General features: G+C 39.1%; 1 protein-coding gene across 1 annotated transcript; it reads right to left on the reverse strand.

Moving 5' to 3' along the window:
- Positions 1-1,930: 1,930 nt before the first annotated feature.
- Positions 1,931-16,374, reverse strand: LOC147316111 (multiple inositol polyphosphate phosphatase 1-like). The gene is made up of 5 exons (XM_086259318.1): positions 15,740-16,374; positions 15,467-15,661; positions 13,663-13,760; positions 11,267-11,397; positions 1,931-2,544 (listed from the first exon to the last, which is right to left on the reverse strand). Exons 1-5 carry the CDS (start codon positions 16,326-16,328, stop codon positions 2,163-2,165), a joined length of 1,395 nt encoding a protein of 464 aa, XP_086115444.1. The 5' UTR covers positions 16,329-16,374; the 3' UTR covers positions 1,931-2,162.
- Positions 16,375-17,477: the final 1,103 nt, after the last annotated feature.

Genomic DNA, 17,477 nt, shown 5'->3' on the forward strand with positions numbered 1-17,477 from the left:
CAATTCTGAGAAAACAGCCATCAGCCTCCTTGCTCTGTGGCCTAAACACTCTGCTGATGACTGTATGTGTTCATTTGCCAGTGTGGGGATGAACAAAAAGTATTTGACCAGCATAATATAATCTGCAGTATGATCATTGCTTTAACCATGTAACAGATAGCTTTAAGATGGCCTTAAGATGTTATGCATACAGTTATTATGTTGACCTTGTATTTCAGGTGCAGTTATGACTATTTTATACACAATGCATATCTGTGCTTATTAAAGAGTTGGAGCTCGGTCAATTAATTGGGGGTTGGAAGCTTTGTTCGGCGCGATGTCCGGACAATCTATTGTGCAAGTGACTTGGAGCCATAGAAGGAATTGCAATACATGCTTACAAAACACTTATATATCAGATCATTTTATATTAAGGTTTTAGTAGAGGTTCTTGGTTAAAACATTTATTTAGTAGAAGACATACACATAGTCTCAGTGAGCTTCTGGTCTAGTGAAAGGTCAGAAGTGCAACAGGTGAATTGAGAAAGAGCATGTGAGGTCAACACATACACACACATTAGTTAGATTTATTTAGAGGAGAGATTAGTTATGTCTCGACAAGAAAGAGGAACAATTCACTTTAAGACAAGAACGGAAAGTACCAGCCATGAAAATAGAAGATGATTTTCTGGGTTAAAAGTCATTGTGGTGTTGATCTGATCTATGTATAAAATGTACCTGTGACGCATGAAGGGGCGTCAGTAAACAAACCCTGATGTTATAAAATAATTGTTTGTGCTTTAGTAAGTCGGAGATCACTTGCTGTCGGCGTACAGAGTGTTCTTCCCGCACGTGTGTATTCATTAAAATCATTGTTTAACCAAGACCTTCTGGACCAAGGGTGGTTTGTACTCTCCCTCCTCAATTGTGAACCTTAACACCAGTTTTAAGCCTTGCTGATAAGATAAAGTTTATTTTGTAAACTATGGTCATCATTAGAGCAAGAAAAGAGAATAAAACAGCATATGCTCATTGGTGAATGACTTGTCAATCATGATTTCTTGGCCAATGGCTGTACAGCGTCCTTCAGTTTTACAGTCTGATCTACCAAACCGTAGATCTAAAGCTCAGACCAAACCGTTGCAATGGGACTTCACTGTTGTGGCTTTGCCCAGCTTTTACACCGTCTATAGTTTTCCGTTGCAGAAGCATTATGTTGCTTTTCAGTGAAATAAAAATATGGCAATACAACAAAAAACAAACCACATCTGATGCTTTCCCATCACTAACAAGTGCCATTTTGCTTAATTTTACTGCAGCTGTTTCATTTTGTTTGTTGTACATTTCATGCACTCTTTGCACTTCTGTAATGACTGTTCCATGGACTGGACTATGACTGGATTGTATTGTAGACAACTTTAGAGAAGCTTTTCCTATGACATTTCCAATAGGCTAATAAGCTATGCCTAACTTTTCCTTCTGGCTACCCAAACATTCACCTTCTCATTTATGTCACAGTAAATATTTAATGTGTAGCTATCAAAATTACATTTTCCTTTATTTTGTCATTTAGAAATAAATTGTGATTTTGAAAAAAAAAAAGATGAACACAGTGTCCAACCTTTTTATTATTATTGTTTTTTGTTGTTGTTGTTGTTGTTGTTGTTTTTTAAATCAAACATACAGACATGTTCTCTTTTCATGGACAAGTGAATCTTGGGAGTGACCCCAATCCAAGAAGATGGTTCTTGCCCACAAATGGTAGTGCATTTAAAATAGTTTTTCACTGCTTTACCTTAAAAATAAGACAGAACACTGAGAAAAGTGAGTGACCTTATCTGCAAGTCATAAATGTTTACACTGGAAAAATGGATTATTTAATGAAAGCATTAGGTTGTGTAGTGATGATAGCGAATCTTGCAAAAAACAAAAAACAAAAACAAACCAAACCCAAAATGTTATATACTTTATTATAGCAGCGATAATACTGAAATGCTACAGGAACTTCAAATTCACTTTGTAGGTTTGGGTCTTTGAGTGTTTCAGAGACACTGGATTGCTAGAGTGAAAATCCTGTTCAGAAAGGCCGTGTTGAACAGTGAAATATTCATGGAATAACAGACACATTCTGACTAAGGTAATGCTTGTATAATGCCTTCTTTTCCAGAAAATACTGTGCTTGCCTAAACTTCAGCAGGCTGCTTGAACAGCTGACACTCAGTTTCAAAGTCGCAGCCTTGGAGCAGATCCCTGTAGTGCTGCAAGACATCCTGATAGAGCGGCATGGAGGCCTGATCAGCCAAACCGGGGAATGTTACAGGCTTCTCATTGAGCAGCGGCTGCAGTCTGAGGTCACCTCCCCCGCAATCATAAAGCACCAGGATCAAGTTAGCTGCATAGGGCAACATATGGCTTGTGCGAAAGGAACGGCGGGTCTGTGCAGCGAAGTTAGTTGAAGTCAGCGGTTCGCTGTCATTGAAGAAGCCCAGAAGGGTAAGCAGAGGCAGGAGGGTCTCTGCATGGCCCACCTGGACTGTCACAGCTTCAGCCACCTGCTGGCCTGACCTACAGAATACACAGTTTCAGTGTTGAAATATGAGAACTCAAACAGTCAGTTAATTGGTTTGTTGATTGCCACATGGACTCAGCATTTCTGACAGCCTGTGAACACCAGGTATCTATTAGGGATTGGCTGAGCTTATCAAATATGGGGATTGTGGGGTTATTACCATCTTCAAATACATTGAAGTGATTGACATTAATTTTTAACTGTAAATATGACTGTAGTTTCTAAATAGTTTTTAGAAATAGCATTTAATTAATTAAAAGTACATATCAGGGAGGAGCAGGAAATAGAAATTCCAGCTAGAAATGAAAACGAGTCAGAAGCAAAGGCAAGGCAAGGCAAGTTTATTTGTATAGCACATTTCAACAACAAGGTGATTCAAAGTGCTTTATATACGACATTAGAAACAAAAACAAATAAAAAGCATGATTTAAAATTGATTAAAACAAGCAAACAAACAAACTAATTAACAAACAAACAAAACAGTATATAAAATCAAAACAGATAAAATCAGAACAATAGATAAAATCAGTAGTTAAATGTAAGTTTTGAAATTTAAGCTTAAAAGTGTGGATTTGGTGCTTTATTCAAATGCAGCTGAGAATAGGTGAGTCTTCAACCTGGATTTAAATAAACTGAGTGTTTCAGCTGATCTGAGGCTTTCTGGGAGTTTGTTCCAGATATAAGAAGCAGAAAAAGCTGAATGCAGCTTCTCCGTGTCTGGTTCTGACTCTGGGAACTGATAAAAGACCGGATCCAGATGACCTGAGGGATCTGGAAGGTTCATACTGGGTCAGGAGGTCACTGATGTATTTTGGTCCTAAACCATTCAGAGCTTTATAGGCCAGCATCAGAACTTTAAAGTCTATCCTCTGACGGACAGGCAGCCAGTGTAAAGACCTCAGAGCTGGACTGATGTGGTCCACTTTTTTGGTCTTAGTGAGGACTCGAGCAGCAGAGTTCTGAATGAGCTGTAGTTGTCTGACTGATTTTTTAGGTAGACCTGTAAAGATGCTGTTACAGTAATCAAGCCTACTAAAGATGAATGCATGGACTAGTTTTTCCAGGTCCTGTTGAGACATCAGATCTTTTATCCTTGAAATATTCTTGAGGTGATAGTAAGCTGACTTTGTTATTGTCTTAATGTGTTTTTCTAAGTTTAGGTCTGCATCCATCACTACACCCAAATTTCTCGCCTGGTTTGTGGTTTTTAGATGTATAGATTGAAGTTCTCTGGTGACCTGTAATCGTTTTTCTTTGGCACCAAAGACTATTACCTCAGTTTTGTTTTTGTTTAGCTGGAGAAAATTGTGGCACAGCCAGTCATTAATTTCCTCCATGCATTTACCAAGAGCTTGTACAGGGCCTCGGTCTCCTGGTGACATTGTGATATATACTTGTGTGTCATCTGCATAGCTGTGGTAGTTTATTTTGTTGTTCTTTATAATCTGTGCCAGTGGGAGCATGTAAATGTTAAACAGAAGGGGTCCCAAGATGGAACCTTGGGGAACTCCACATGTGATACTTGTCTGCTCAGATGTGAAGTTACCTATTGATACAAAGTATTTCCTGTTTTCTAAGTATGTTTTGAACCAGTTTAGTACAGTTCCTGAAAGACCTGTCCAGTTCTCCAGTTGTTTGAGTAATATGTTATGGTCAACTGTATCAAATGCTGCACTGAGATCCAGTAAAACTAAGACTGACATTTTTCCACTGTCTGTATTCAGACATATGTCATTGAACACTTTGGTCAGAGCGGTTTCAGTGCTGTGGTTCTGTCTAAAACCTGACTGGAAGGCATCATAGCAGTTATTCTGTTTTAAGAAGTAACTGAGCTGTTGAGAAACTGCTTTTTCAATGATCTTACTTAAAAATGGGAGATTTGAGATCGGCCTGTAGTTGTTCATTTGTGTCTTGTCAAGATTGTCCTTTTTCAGTATAGGTTTTATTACAGCAGTTTTTAGTGATTCTGGAAACACACCTGATAATAAAGAAAAGTTGACGATCTGTAACAGGTCTGACTGCAAAGTCTTTGAGACCTTTTTGAAAAAACTTGTTGGCAGGACATCTAAACAGCAGGAGGAGGAGTTCAGTTGACCTAAGATGTCCTCCAGGTCTTTGCTGTTAATAGGTTGAAACTGTTTCATGGTGTTTAAACAGTTTTTTGGTGGACACAGTACATATCCTGGATCTGCTGTTGATGTACCAATTGCTTGTCTAATTTTTTGGATTTTTTCTGTGAAGAATTTGGCAAAGTCATTGCAGGCCATGGTCGAATGAAGTTCAGCTGCCACTGACACAGGAGGGTTTGTTAGCCTGTCAACTGTAGAAAATAAGACCCGAGCATTATGACTGTTTTTAGTGATGATGTCAGAGAAGTAGGACCTCCTTGCACTCCTCAGTTGTAAATTATAATTGTGAAGTTTCTCTTTATAGATGTCATAATGAACCTGGAGGTTTGTTTTTCTCCATCTGCACTCAGCTTTCCTACACTCTCTTTTTTCATTTTTCAGTAGTGTGGAGTTTCTCCATGGAGACTTTTTCCTTCCAGAGATAACCTTCACCTTAATGGGAGCAATTGGGTCCATGACATTTAACATGTTAGCATTGAAGCTATTGACGAGCTCATTGACTGACCCTCCGGAAAGGTCAGGTGTTAATGGGAAGACCTGGTTAAAAATTGCACTACTGTGTTCAGTTATACACCGTTTTGTGATCACTGTTGTTGATATATTTATGTGGGCTGAGATTTTACTTTCAAAGAAAACACAGTAATGATCAGACAGGCCCACATCAGACACAGTAACCTCTGAAATGCTCAGGCCCTTGGAGGTCAGTAGGTCAAGAGTGTGTCCTCTATTATGTGTGGCCTCTGTTACATGCTGAGTCAGCCCAAAGTTGCCCAGAGTGTTGCTCAGGTCTTTAGTCCCTTTGTCCTGAGGGTTGTCCACATGAATGTTAAAATCCCCAGCAATAATTACACAGTCAAAATCAACACAGAGCACAGACAGCAGTTCACTGAGGTCATTAAAAAAGTCTGTGCAGTATTTGGGAGGCCTGTAAACATTAAGAAACACAACTTTGGATGGGGCCTTCAGCTGTAAAGCCACATATTCAAAAGACTGAAAACTTCCAGGAGATAGCTGCTTACATTGAAATGATTCATTAAATAAGACAGCAACCCCTCCTCCTCTCCTGCTCACCCTGACCTCACTGATAAAACTGTAGTTAGGAGGGGTCGTCTCGATGAGAACAGCTCCACTGTTACTTTGGTCCAACCAAGTTTCAGTTAAAAACATAAAATCAAGGCTGTGCTCAGTGATTAAATCATTAATTAAAAATGTTTTCCCAGCTAAAGATCTAACGTTTAATAAAGCCAACTTAAGTGTTTTAGAGGTATTACTTGTCCCCTCGTGTTTGGGAGCAGTCTGTGGCACACAAGGTATGTTTACTATGTTTAAAGATCTTTTAGAGTGCAGCTCTCTGTGTTTTGACCAGGCCACATGTCTCCTGTCACCTAAAAGTACAGAAATTTTAAAACCTTCTAGTAAACAGGGTCCCAGCTTCTCCTGGAAAAAGTCGCCACTGCCATAATCCTCGCAGCCCGGACCCTCCACACATCACACATCAGACTGCGGAGACAAAGCATGAAGGTGGTAAGGAGGAACTAAGAGCAATGTGACTTCGATTGCTCTGTTGAGGGTGGGGCTCGATGGCGAACCTTTGGCCGCTCTGGTGGGGGGTTTATGGGGGACAAAAAGGGATTGGGCCGGGGGGTAGATCTGAGCCCAGCATTGACCCGCTCCATCATCTCCTCAGTGAATTTCAGGTGTGGGGAGGAGGGAGAAAGGGAGGGGGAGGAGGGTGATGGCCTGTCAGGGGTTTGGGGGACTGGGGAAGATTGTGGTCCCTGGTCCTGGTCGTTGGTGTTGTTGAGAGAGTTTGAGGCAAATAGGGACCCCTCTTCTTGCCTCAGATGTCTCTCCTTTCTGAGGCTCTTCCCGGGTGGGGGCAGATGGAGCTCCTCCTCAAGGTTTCTGCTGGGCTTTGTCTGTTCTTGGAGTACTGTTTGTTCCTCTTTATGAGATAACTCCTCGTTTATCTCAGCCTTGGCACCAAGCACGGATGGATGACGTATGGAATAAAACAAGTTGGAGGTGAACAGTTTCACCCCTGACTTGTTAAAATCAAATCTATTTGCTTTAAACAGATGCCTGCGTTCCCAAAAAATATTAAAGTTGTTGATAAAATGCACTGAGTGGTCCGCACATGCTGATATAAGCCATTTATTCAGTGTAAACAACCTGCTGAATCTCTCGTCTCCTCCTCTGACGGGCGGTACAGGTCCACTGATGAATACAGCTGCATTCAGAGAGTTTACAGTATTTAGTAATCTAGTAAAGTCCCGTTTCAGAACCTCCGACTGTTGTTTGGACACATCGTTTGACCCTGTATGCAGAACAATGTTTGTCACAGTTGGACATTCATCTGCAATTTGAAGAATTCTCTCCTTCAGGTTGTTGACCATATCGTTAGGAAAGCAGAGGACTTTTCAAAGAGTTGTTAAAGATCTTTAACAACCAGATAATAGATTAGGGTTCATACATCTGTAACCTTTTTAACAGCTTACTCAAGATGACATTGCAAAAGTCCATTCATTCAAATTCATTGCTAAAAACAAGCCCCAGAAAGGAGGGCAAAGCCTTTGCTCACTCTGATGTTTTAAAACTCCCACAAATCTAGCTGGAGAAATACCCAATGTTGTTTTTATTGTCCTATTATCCTATGGATTAGAAAGACAAAACATAATGGTCATTATATATTTAAGGTGTGTTCACTGACTCACAGCTTTAACCTATGCTCTAAAGAACAAGCAAGGCTATGTTCCATTTTAAAAGCTGTTGTTAGCTTCTGATTATGCTCAGTGGCACAGTTACTTTAATTTCCCTTTATTAGTCTATTTTCACCAGTAAATTTGCTAGTTTTATTTAAAGAAATCAGTATTATTAGCCTAATATTTTCCAGTAAAGATGAAAGGCTTACATATATGCAACTCCTAAAAATAAACTTAACAAAAATTAAGAACAATGTTAATATTTTAGCTCATGTGGTCTGCAGGCTGGACGCCGCTCCAGGAAAGTTTTAATCCCAGTTATTAAAAATTCGAGTTCATAATGATTAAGTGTAACCTTTTCTATAGCTTACTCAAGATGACACTGCAAAATCCATTCATTTGAATTCATTGCTAAAACCGAGCCCGGTGAAGGAGGGCAAGGCCAGAATGTTCTAACTTTTACTAACGTTTCTCACTCTGATGTTTTAAAACTCCCACAAATCTCACTGGAGAACAACAAAATGTTGTTCTGCTGTTTTTTTGGTCTCAGAATTTCTGTGACAGATGACTGCAGTTGCTTGCACATTGTGCTTGGCTGAAAGGTACAACCCACAATCTGCTCACTCTGCAGTCACATTTTAAACAGTCAGAATCACCCACACACATGCTTTAACGGTGAGCGTGTAGTAAAGTTGTTCTCTTTTCAAAACGGGAACTTTACGATTGCATCCTTTCAACACATGTAACAACACAACCTGGGTTGGCTCTTCACTACTTACACTCAGTGGCTGGATTATTAGATACATTTGTTGCATTTTAACACCAATATCTAACTGGCCAATCACATGACAGCAACGTATTACATTTAGGTATTTATACATGGTGAATAACTAACCTTGAAGTCAATAAGCTACAGCAGCAGAAGACTACTGTTGCCAGCTAATAAAAAGAAACTGAGGCTACAAGTAATATGGATCTCAAAAAATGGACAACAGATAATTGGAAAACTGTGGCATGTTCAAATGTCTCTCAGCACAAAGTAAGCATTGTTTAACACCGCAGCCTACCTTAGCCTCTGTACATATTTGTACATCTGATGGCTGCTCCCAGCCTATCTCAAATAATCTCAGACTAGTTGAATGAACAAGACAACTGGTTCATTCCACTCAAACGCACAATCATCAGATCTCAATTCAGTGGAGCAACTGACAAATATGCAGCAGTTGTATGATGCTTTAAGTCAGCATGTTTCCAGCACCTTGTTGAATCTATAGCTTCAAGGTTTAAGGAATTTCTAAAGGCCAATGGAGATGGGTGGGGGTGGGGGGTGATGGCCTGTCAGGGGTTTGGGGGACTGGGGAAGATTGTGGTCCCTGGTCCTGGTCGTTGGTGTTGTTGAGAGAATTGGAGGCAAATAGGGACCCCTCTTCTTGCCTCAGATGTCTCTCCTTTCTGAGGCTCTTCCCGGGTGGGGGCAGATGGAGCTCCTCCTCAAGGTTTCTGCTGGGCTTTGTCTGTTCTTGGAGTACTGTTTGTTCCTCTTTATGAGATAACTCCTCGTTTATCTCAGCCTTGGCACCAAGCACAGATGGATGACGTATGGAATAAAACAAGTTGGAGGTGAACAGTTTCACCCCTGACTTGTTAAAATCAAATCTATTTGCTTTAAACAGATGCCTGCGTTCCCAAAAAATATTAAAGTTGTTGATAAAATGCACTGAGTGGTCCGCACATGCTGATATAAGCCATTTATTCAGTGTAAACAACCTGCTGAATCTCTCGTCTCCTCCTCTGACGGGCGGTACAGGTCCACTGATGAATACAGCTGCATTCAGAGAGTTTACAGTATTTAGTAATCTAGTAAAGTCCCGTTTCAGAACCTCCGACTGTTGTTTGGACACATCGTTTGACCCTGTATGCAGAACAATGTTTGTCACAGTTGGACATTCATCTGCAATTTGAAGAATTCTCTCCTTCAGGTTGTTGACCATATCGTTAGGAAAGCAGAGGACTTTTCAAAGAGTTGTTAAAGATCTTTAACAACCAGATAATAGATTAGGGTTCATACATCTGTAACCTTTTTAACAGCTTACTCAAGATGACATTGCAAAAGTCCATTCATTCAAATTCATTGCTAAAAACAAGCCCCAGAAAGGAGGGCAAAGCCTTTGCTCACTCTGATGTTTTAAAACTCCCACAAATCTAGCTGGAGAAATACCCAATGTTGTTTTTATTGTCCTATTATCCTATGGATTAGAAAGACAAAACATAATGGTCATTATATATTTAAGGTGTGTTCACTGACTCACAGCTTTAACCTATGCTCTAAAGAACAAGCAAGGCTATGTTCCATTTTAAAAGCTGTTGTTAGCTTCTGATTATGCTCAGTGGCACAGTTACTTTAATTTCCCTTTATTAGTCTATTTTCACCAGTAAATTTGCTAGTTTTATTTAAAGAAATCAGTATTATTAGCCTAATATTTTCCAGTAAAGATGAAAGGCTTACATATATGCAACTCCTAAAAATAAACTTAACAAAAATTAAGAACAATGTTAATATTTTAGCTCATGTGGTCTGCAGGCTGGACGCCGCTCCAGGAAAGTTTTAATCCCAGTTATTAAAAATTCGAGTTCATAATGATTAAGTGTAACCTTTTCTATAGCTTACTCAAGATGACACTGCAAAATCCATTCATTTGAATTCATTGCTAAAACCGAGCCCGGTGAAGGAGGGCAAGGCCAGAATGTTCTAACTTTTACTAACGTTTCTCACTCTGATGTTTTAAAACTCCCACAAATCTCACTGGAGAACAACAAAATGTTGTTCTGCTGTTTTTTTGGTCTCAGAATTTCTGTGACAGATGACTGCAGTTGCTTGCACATTGTGCTTGGCTGAAAGGTACAACCCACAATCTGCTCACTCTGCAGTCACATTTTAAACAGTCAGAATCACCCACACACATGCTTTAACGGTGAGCGTGTAGTAAAGTTGTTCTCTTTTCAAAACGGGAACTTTACGATTGCATCCTTTCAACACATGTAACAACACAACCTGGGTTGGCTCTTCACTACTTACACTCAGTGGCTGGATTATTAGATACATTTGTTGCATTTTAACACCAATATCTAACTGGCCAATCACATGACAGCAACGTATTACATTTAGGTATTTATACATGGTGAATAACTAACCTTGAAGTCAATAAGCTACAGCAGCAGAAGACTACTGTTGCCAGCTAATAAAAAGAAACTGAGGCTACAAGTAATATGGATCTCAAAAAATGGACAACAGATAATTGGAAAACTGTGGCATGTTCAAATGTCTCTCAGCACAAAGTAAGCATTGTTTAACACCGCAGCCTACCTTAGCCTCTGTACATATTTGTACATCTGATGGCTGCTCCCAGCCTATCTCAAATAATCTCAGACTAGTTGAATGAACAAGACAACTGGTTCATTCCACTCAAACGCACAATCATCAGATCTCAATTCAGTGGAGCAACTGACAAATATGCAGCAGTTGTATGATGCTTTAAGTCAGCATGTTTCCAGCACCTTGTTGAATCTATAGCTTCAAGGTTTAAGGAATTTCTAAAGGCCAATGGAGATGGGTGGGGGTGGGGGGTGTTCAACTTAACACAGTAAAATAGGAACTTTCCTAATAAAGTGGTCAGCGAGTGTATGCTAATGAGCCACACTTTTGAAATATAGCGAACACGAGCTCTGCTGTCTTTTGAGCTGATCCCACATACTGTAGTTCAGCTAAAATAATATCCAGCAAGTTTTGCTTCTGCCTGGATTCAGGGCTGAGCAGTGAGTCCTTTTCCCCCAAATATGTTTATTAACATGAGAAAAATATAGTGTAACACCATTTAAGGTTTGCTTACATGTTCTCTTTAGCTGCTTTTTCCAGACGGCTGAAAACATCATGGAAGAGAATGCAGCTTGACTTGCTGTTAATGTCATAACCATAGCTTCTTTTCCAGAAGTGCTTCAGATCATTTGCATACTCCATTACCTGTTGAATAAGAAAGTCAGCGTCAATGCCAATTTTACTTATATAGCACATTTCATTACACATAAGCATGGGCTTATTGTAAAAGTTGAAAAAAATAAAAAGTCTAAGGCAATAAAAACAGCAAAACAAAACTGTAAAAAGGAATGAAATACAAGTTAACATTTACAGGCATGCAGACACACACACAGTTATTAAGTGTAAGGCTGTTAGAATAAAGAACGTTTTGAGTTTGATTTCGAATGTGAAGCTTTAATTGGCCTTAGCTTGGTTCACAGGACAGCACTACAGTAACTAAAAGCAACCTCAGCACACTTAGGTGTAGCTCTGGGAACAGTTAACAGATCTGATAACCTGAGAGATCTAATTGGGTTACAGACAGTGAACAAGTCAGAAATGTCCTGGGGAGTCAAACTATTGAATCCTTCATAAACTAACAGAAGGATTTTAGAGGTAATTCTATATCAAACTGAGAGCTAATGCAATGACGTCAACGCTGCGGTAATACTACAAACACAAAATTAGTCTATGTGCAAATCTGGCATGACTAAACAAAAAGGATAGAAACCTGCTGATCGTTCACTGTGCAGGTGACAGTTCAGGCTTTCTGAGATCAGATTGCAACATAAGACACAGGAATCTCTTTGTGAGGTGAAGTACAGGACACATTGGCAGGATCTTTCTCTAATCTGAAGCTTGTCTCTTTATTTGTTTCTACTTATTTATTCATAAAACAGACTGTGCACATGAAATGCAACAGCTGTGATACAGGGTATTTCATTTAATTTGGCTGGTTTTCTTCTTGTTGTCTAGTTATTTGGTGAATTGGAACAAAATTTGGCAAATTACTGCCACCAACTGGACAAACTTGTTATAGTTTTATTATTCTAGTAGTTGGGGTGTTTGTCCCTTCAGTTAAGGGTAAGAGAGTCAGCTCACAATAATTTATTTTTAATAAAGTGACAGAAAGTTTGCACTTGTAAAGAATTTTATTTAATGATGCTCAGGATGATTCTTATGTTGTTCATTATTTTGTTTTCACCTATGCGTACGCTCTTGTGTGTTTTCAGCCTTGTGTTTTCAGCCTTGGGGCGACCGTGGCTCAGGGGTTGGGAAGCGTATCTGTAACCGGAAGGTCGCCGGTTCGATCCCTGGGCTCTCTGTCCTGGTCGTTGTGTCCTTGGGCAAGACACTTTACCCTACCGCCTACTGGTGTTGGCCAGAGGGGCCGATGGCGCGATATGGCAGCCTCGCTTCTGTCAGTCTGCCCCAGGGCAGCTGTAGCTACAACCGTAGCTTGCCTCCACCAGTGTGTGAATGCGAGAGTGATTGAATAGTGGCATTGTAAAGCGCTTTGGGTGCCTTGAAAAGCGCTATATAAATTCAATCCATTATTATTATTGTGTTTTAGTTTTAGTTGTATTCCCGTGTGGTCCTCAGGTCAGGTTGTCAAATCTCCATCTAAGTTTGGTTGTGGTTGTGACTGTGTTACTTCCTGTTTTATTTTGGTAGTGTCTTGTCTCTTGTGTCTGTATTAAGTTTTACTTCCCTGTTTGTTCCCTATCACCTATAGGGCTATACTAATGAAACTACATGATAAACATTTAGAAAAGTTACAGAAAAGATTCTGTTTAATCATTGCTCAGACTTTCTTGTAATTATAAGTTTAGAATATAAAACTTTAATTAATTCACACAAAATTGCCTTGCACTTTGGTGTGGCATGAATGGCAGTGGGTGGAGGTCTTTATTAGTTGGAAAAGCTGTAAAATTTTATACACTTCTTAATATTTTCCAAAACTGTCCATTGGAGTCTTTCCTGGGCTGATTCTGGCCCTCAAAATGTTTGACACTCCTGTTTTAGAGTTTTCTGTCAACTTATTCACTGACTGAATTTTAAATATCTTTTAGATTCTTTGGACTTCCTGTACTGAGTGCATTAAAGGCTGATTGCCTGAGATTAGGTCCTACATCTGCAACAGAAGCTCTATTCAATCAGTAATACATCATTTATCTCTGTGTGTATGTGCTTGATAGCACCCTTAGTAAGAAAAAAATATGGCCTGTAAATAAATTGCCACAGTCTACAAAAATTAAAAGTACTGTGGACATTTCTGAAACTGGAAACATTGTAATCGGGGGTGGGGTGGGGGGGGGGGGGGGGGGGGGGGGTTCCATCATGCTTTCCCTACTGTGATACACGACTCAAAGTTAATCTGAAGCACATATTACTGCTTTATCACAATGTGCAACCCTATTCCTGTGTCACCTGTGCATCGACCTCGTCGTAGAGACGACACCATGGAGAGTTCACAGTCTTGATGGCAAACTCATACGCACACAAATAAAATGCAGCTTCGGCCATATCTGCAGGAAAAAGATTAAAACAAAATGTTAACAGTCAGTGAAATCACAGCAGTCAGGAAGCTGTTAGAAAAACAGAACTGAAAGCAGGAAGCGACATATTAAAAATCTTAGGAGCATGGTATGTGTTGCATTTTCTTTATACAACTTTAAGTATGGAAGAAAATCCTGAAATTAGGTAAAAGTTCCAATTTATTTGGGTAATAAAGACAACAAATAATGGAATGGAGAATGGAGTAGTATTTGAAAGACACCATTAAAAGTACAAAAGTACAAATAAACATAATTTAATATATATTACATATATTTTGATAGTTTAATATATATTATATTAGGTAGTTCATTTAAATGGTAACAAATCTAGGAATCAAAGATCATTTCAGAGGTTTAAAAGATTCTCTTTTTTGTAACAAGATGTATACATATTTGGCTTTTTGGAGCATGTAATAAATTTCTGTTTACAACTCAGAAATATCTGAAAAGAACTCCTAAAATATATAATATGATAAAACATGTTAGAGGTAAAAAAAAAAAAAAAGGTTGAAAAGTATTATTTCAGTATTTTCTTTTCACATTTCATGTATAATGAAGATGTGAGAGTTAAAAAAGCACAACGCTTCTCTGTGAAATATGGAAATGAACTTTCCAACACTCATGCTGTTTCAAAGCCACAGCTGAATGTTGTCGAAAGCTGCACGTTCCTAAACCGCACCAAGCAGACAAACTTCTACTATCAGCATTAACGCTGAGTGAACTTGCAGTATTATTGTTATTATGTTTGAAAACAGCTCCATCTACTGTGCAAATATCTGCTGTAAGAAGCCCAGTGACACGCCATAAGCAGAATTTCAGAAGTTTTTATTTTAAAATGTTTGGTAATAATTTAGTAATAATTATTGGTGAAATGTAGAAAGTGTTCAATTGTTAAACCCGTGAAGCCAAGATGTGACAAAATTATCAAATAAATGTGTTAATAGACCAACTAGAAATTGTAAATAATAACACACCAGCTATTTCACGGATAAATAATAGAGCCTCTGTCTGTCTGTTCTACATCTAACTCAAAAGCTTTCAGCTGATCTACTTTAAAACACAGTGACTTTAATCCTTGGGAAGTGCACTACTAAGCTGGTGTCATTCTAAGGAGTGACAGATTAATTTTTGTGGCCACACACCTCTGTGGCAATATAAAGATGTCACCAGCTACAATGAGGGTAGTTTATAAATCAACTTTCACTGACTGTGAGATCTAACTTTGCTGTTAAAGACATGCCTGTAACAGTTAAACCCACAGTGGTAACACATATTAACATAACAAGCGGTAGACTTACGAAACCAAAGCGGCCAACTGATGTTTAAGTTGTGAAATGTGCATCACGTATGGTTTTTGACAGTTTCATTACTTGTGAATTCATGTGGGGGAAAAAAAAGTCTACTGCGTCTACTGCAAGTTCTTTGAGCTTGCACTGTGTAACGTGGCACAAAGAAATCCTGCACAATATTAACCTACTATATAAACATATATCTACTGTCATATTTAGGTGTTCTGTACTCTAATCAGCTGTAATCAAGTGGTACTCTATATCTATCTATCTATCTATCTATCTATCTATCTATCTATCTATCTATCTATCTATCTATCTATCTATAGCTTAATCTGATTATATGTAATGCTCTCAAAATGATGGATATGATAATACACCACTAACCATCTGTGATTGCACTGTATGGGACGTTGAGGATGTCTGCGATCTTCTGCTGGACCCTCCTCATCTCTGGCCCTTGCTTGAACTTCTCCACCTCTGTCACAGCTGATGGGTTGTTATCAACTTCCTCCAAAAACCTGGTGCATTTATCAAAAAACCTCATGAGAGCGTCATTCACCGCGTGATCAAACTCCATATCTGCACAGAGGAAAGCAACAGATTATAATGAGCAACAGGTTATGCATAAAGGGGCCATCATAATAATCATGATCGTACCTTTAATATGCCACAGTTCTGTTAGTCCTGCCTTGAAGGACAGTGTGCTGTTGACACACCTGTGCTTTGAGCTGGTTATGAATTTGATGAATCCACCTCGAAGCTTCTCCTCTGAAATCAGTGAGGGGAACAGCTTTGACAGCCTGACAGCCAGGTGTTTGTGATCATTCACACCTTTCTGGACGAGTCGTCCGTCCATGTCCTCGGTGTACCACATCCTCCACTGGTTTTGCAGTTCACGCAGCCAGTTCCTGTTGGAAACATTGCTGCCCTGAACCACGTCGTAAAGCTTCTTCATCTTCTTGACGTTTTTTGTGGTCGGGTATCTGGTTCCGTGCCTTATTACGGCTGTCAGATGAATTTGTTGACATTGTGCAGACGGAGGCTGTAAAATTGATCTGTTTACAGCAAGTATGTCCTCTATGAGATACGGGTTCACTTCCTCATACCTTCCTTTCGTGCTGAAATATTTGGCGATTGCTGGGATCTCTGGGTTCTCCTCTGGATTCACGTCGGTACAAAAACAGCTGGAAATACCGGTTATGATGGTAAAATAAAAAACTGCGCTTTTCCTTAAAGCGGTCGTCATGATGGGTTACTTGTGAGGCCGTGCGCAGACCCGAGAATGACGTCGATCATGTGGGACTGTCCAACCAATGCCTTGTAGGGGGAACGATACGAAAATGACAAGCTCTGCTTGTTTATTAATATTCATGGTGATCGTATAATTTCTGAAAGTGACTGTCCGTCGGTTTCCAAAAGTTATTTGATACTTTGAGGAATATTTTGGGTTTTTTTAAAAAAAATTGATTTGATAAAAGTAGCTTACTGTTTCACACTAAAGCTTTTGAAGCATGACTACGAGGCATGACTTTTTGGGGCACATCACCCTGATCTGAAGTGCTAGAGTTTTCTCTTCTTGCCACTTAATTAGATTAAAATGATTAAAATGAAATTCTAAACTCTTCATTAACTCCTTTATTTAGGAATGTAGCAGGAGCAAATGATTAGTAAATAATGGTAATGTGTTAAAAATCTCTTAACATCATCAATTAAAAAGGGTTTTCTATAAACAAAAGACAGTTGTCTGCACACACAAACCCACAGATTTGCATCATTGTATCTTCCCTCAGCGTTAGTGCACTGTAATGGAGATCAGAGATTCAGCTTACTGAAAGTCTACACATGTTTTATTGTTTATTGAATTCTTTATTGAGCTTAGCTGATATTTTGGAGGATTGTTTAGGTGACAGTTCGTGGTTGGTTGGTGTTGATGTGTTTTTCAGAGAAGCCTGTTATTTATTCATAAAAATCACACAATAGCACGTGGATTTTATTTATCAGCTTTTTGCCTCTTTTTCAAAAACTTGATGCCACCTCTAGTCAAATATTTAAGCAGTTTGAATATGATGCAAAACATAGCATGCAAAATAGGTTTGCCGTGAAATCTCACCTTAAACATTTGCATCATTGAAACTGCATGTTGTAACAACAGCTGTTTGTTTAGAGAAGAACAGTAATTATTAGCTTCACCACTGCAGTGGTACCTTAAGTCATCAGTCACTATTTAAATGACACTCCACACCAGAGCCGCTTATTCCCAGATTGTGTTGTAATTTAAAAAACAAAAACATAAACAAATGACGACAACAACAACAACAAAACAAGCTACTTAAGCTGTTAAGTAAGATTTTGGATTTAAGATATAAATTTTTTAATGTGCACACCTCTCTGACTT

The sequence above is a fragment of the Aulonocara sp. 'chitande type north' Nkhata Bay genome, linkage group LG13 (genome assembly GCF_057382095.1).
Source record: "Aulonocara sp. 'chitande type north' Nkhata Bay isolate Kocher_YH1m ecotype deep benthic linkage group LG13, A_spYH_male_GT1.1, whole genome shotgun sequence".
Lineage (NCBI taxonomy): Eukaryota > Metazoa > Chordata > Actinopteri > Cichliformes > Cichlidae > Aulonocara > Aulonocara sp. 'chitande type north' Nkhata Bay.

Bases quoted from the DNA above. Each gene is read 5' to 3' on its own strand.
- LOC147316111 (XM_086259318.1), bottom strand. From the start codon at position 16,328: ATGACGACCGCTTTAAGGAAAAGCGCAGTTTTTTATTTTACCATCATA. The intron at 15,662-15,739 runs GTACGATCATGA...TCCTCTGTGCAG, and splicing joins AGAACTGTGGCATATTAAAG to ATATGGAGTTTGATCACGCG. The intron at 13,761-15,466 runs GTTAGTGGTGTA...TTTTTCCTGCAG, and splicing joins ATACAGTGCAATCACAGATG to ATATGGCCGAAGCTGCATTT.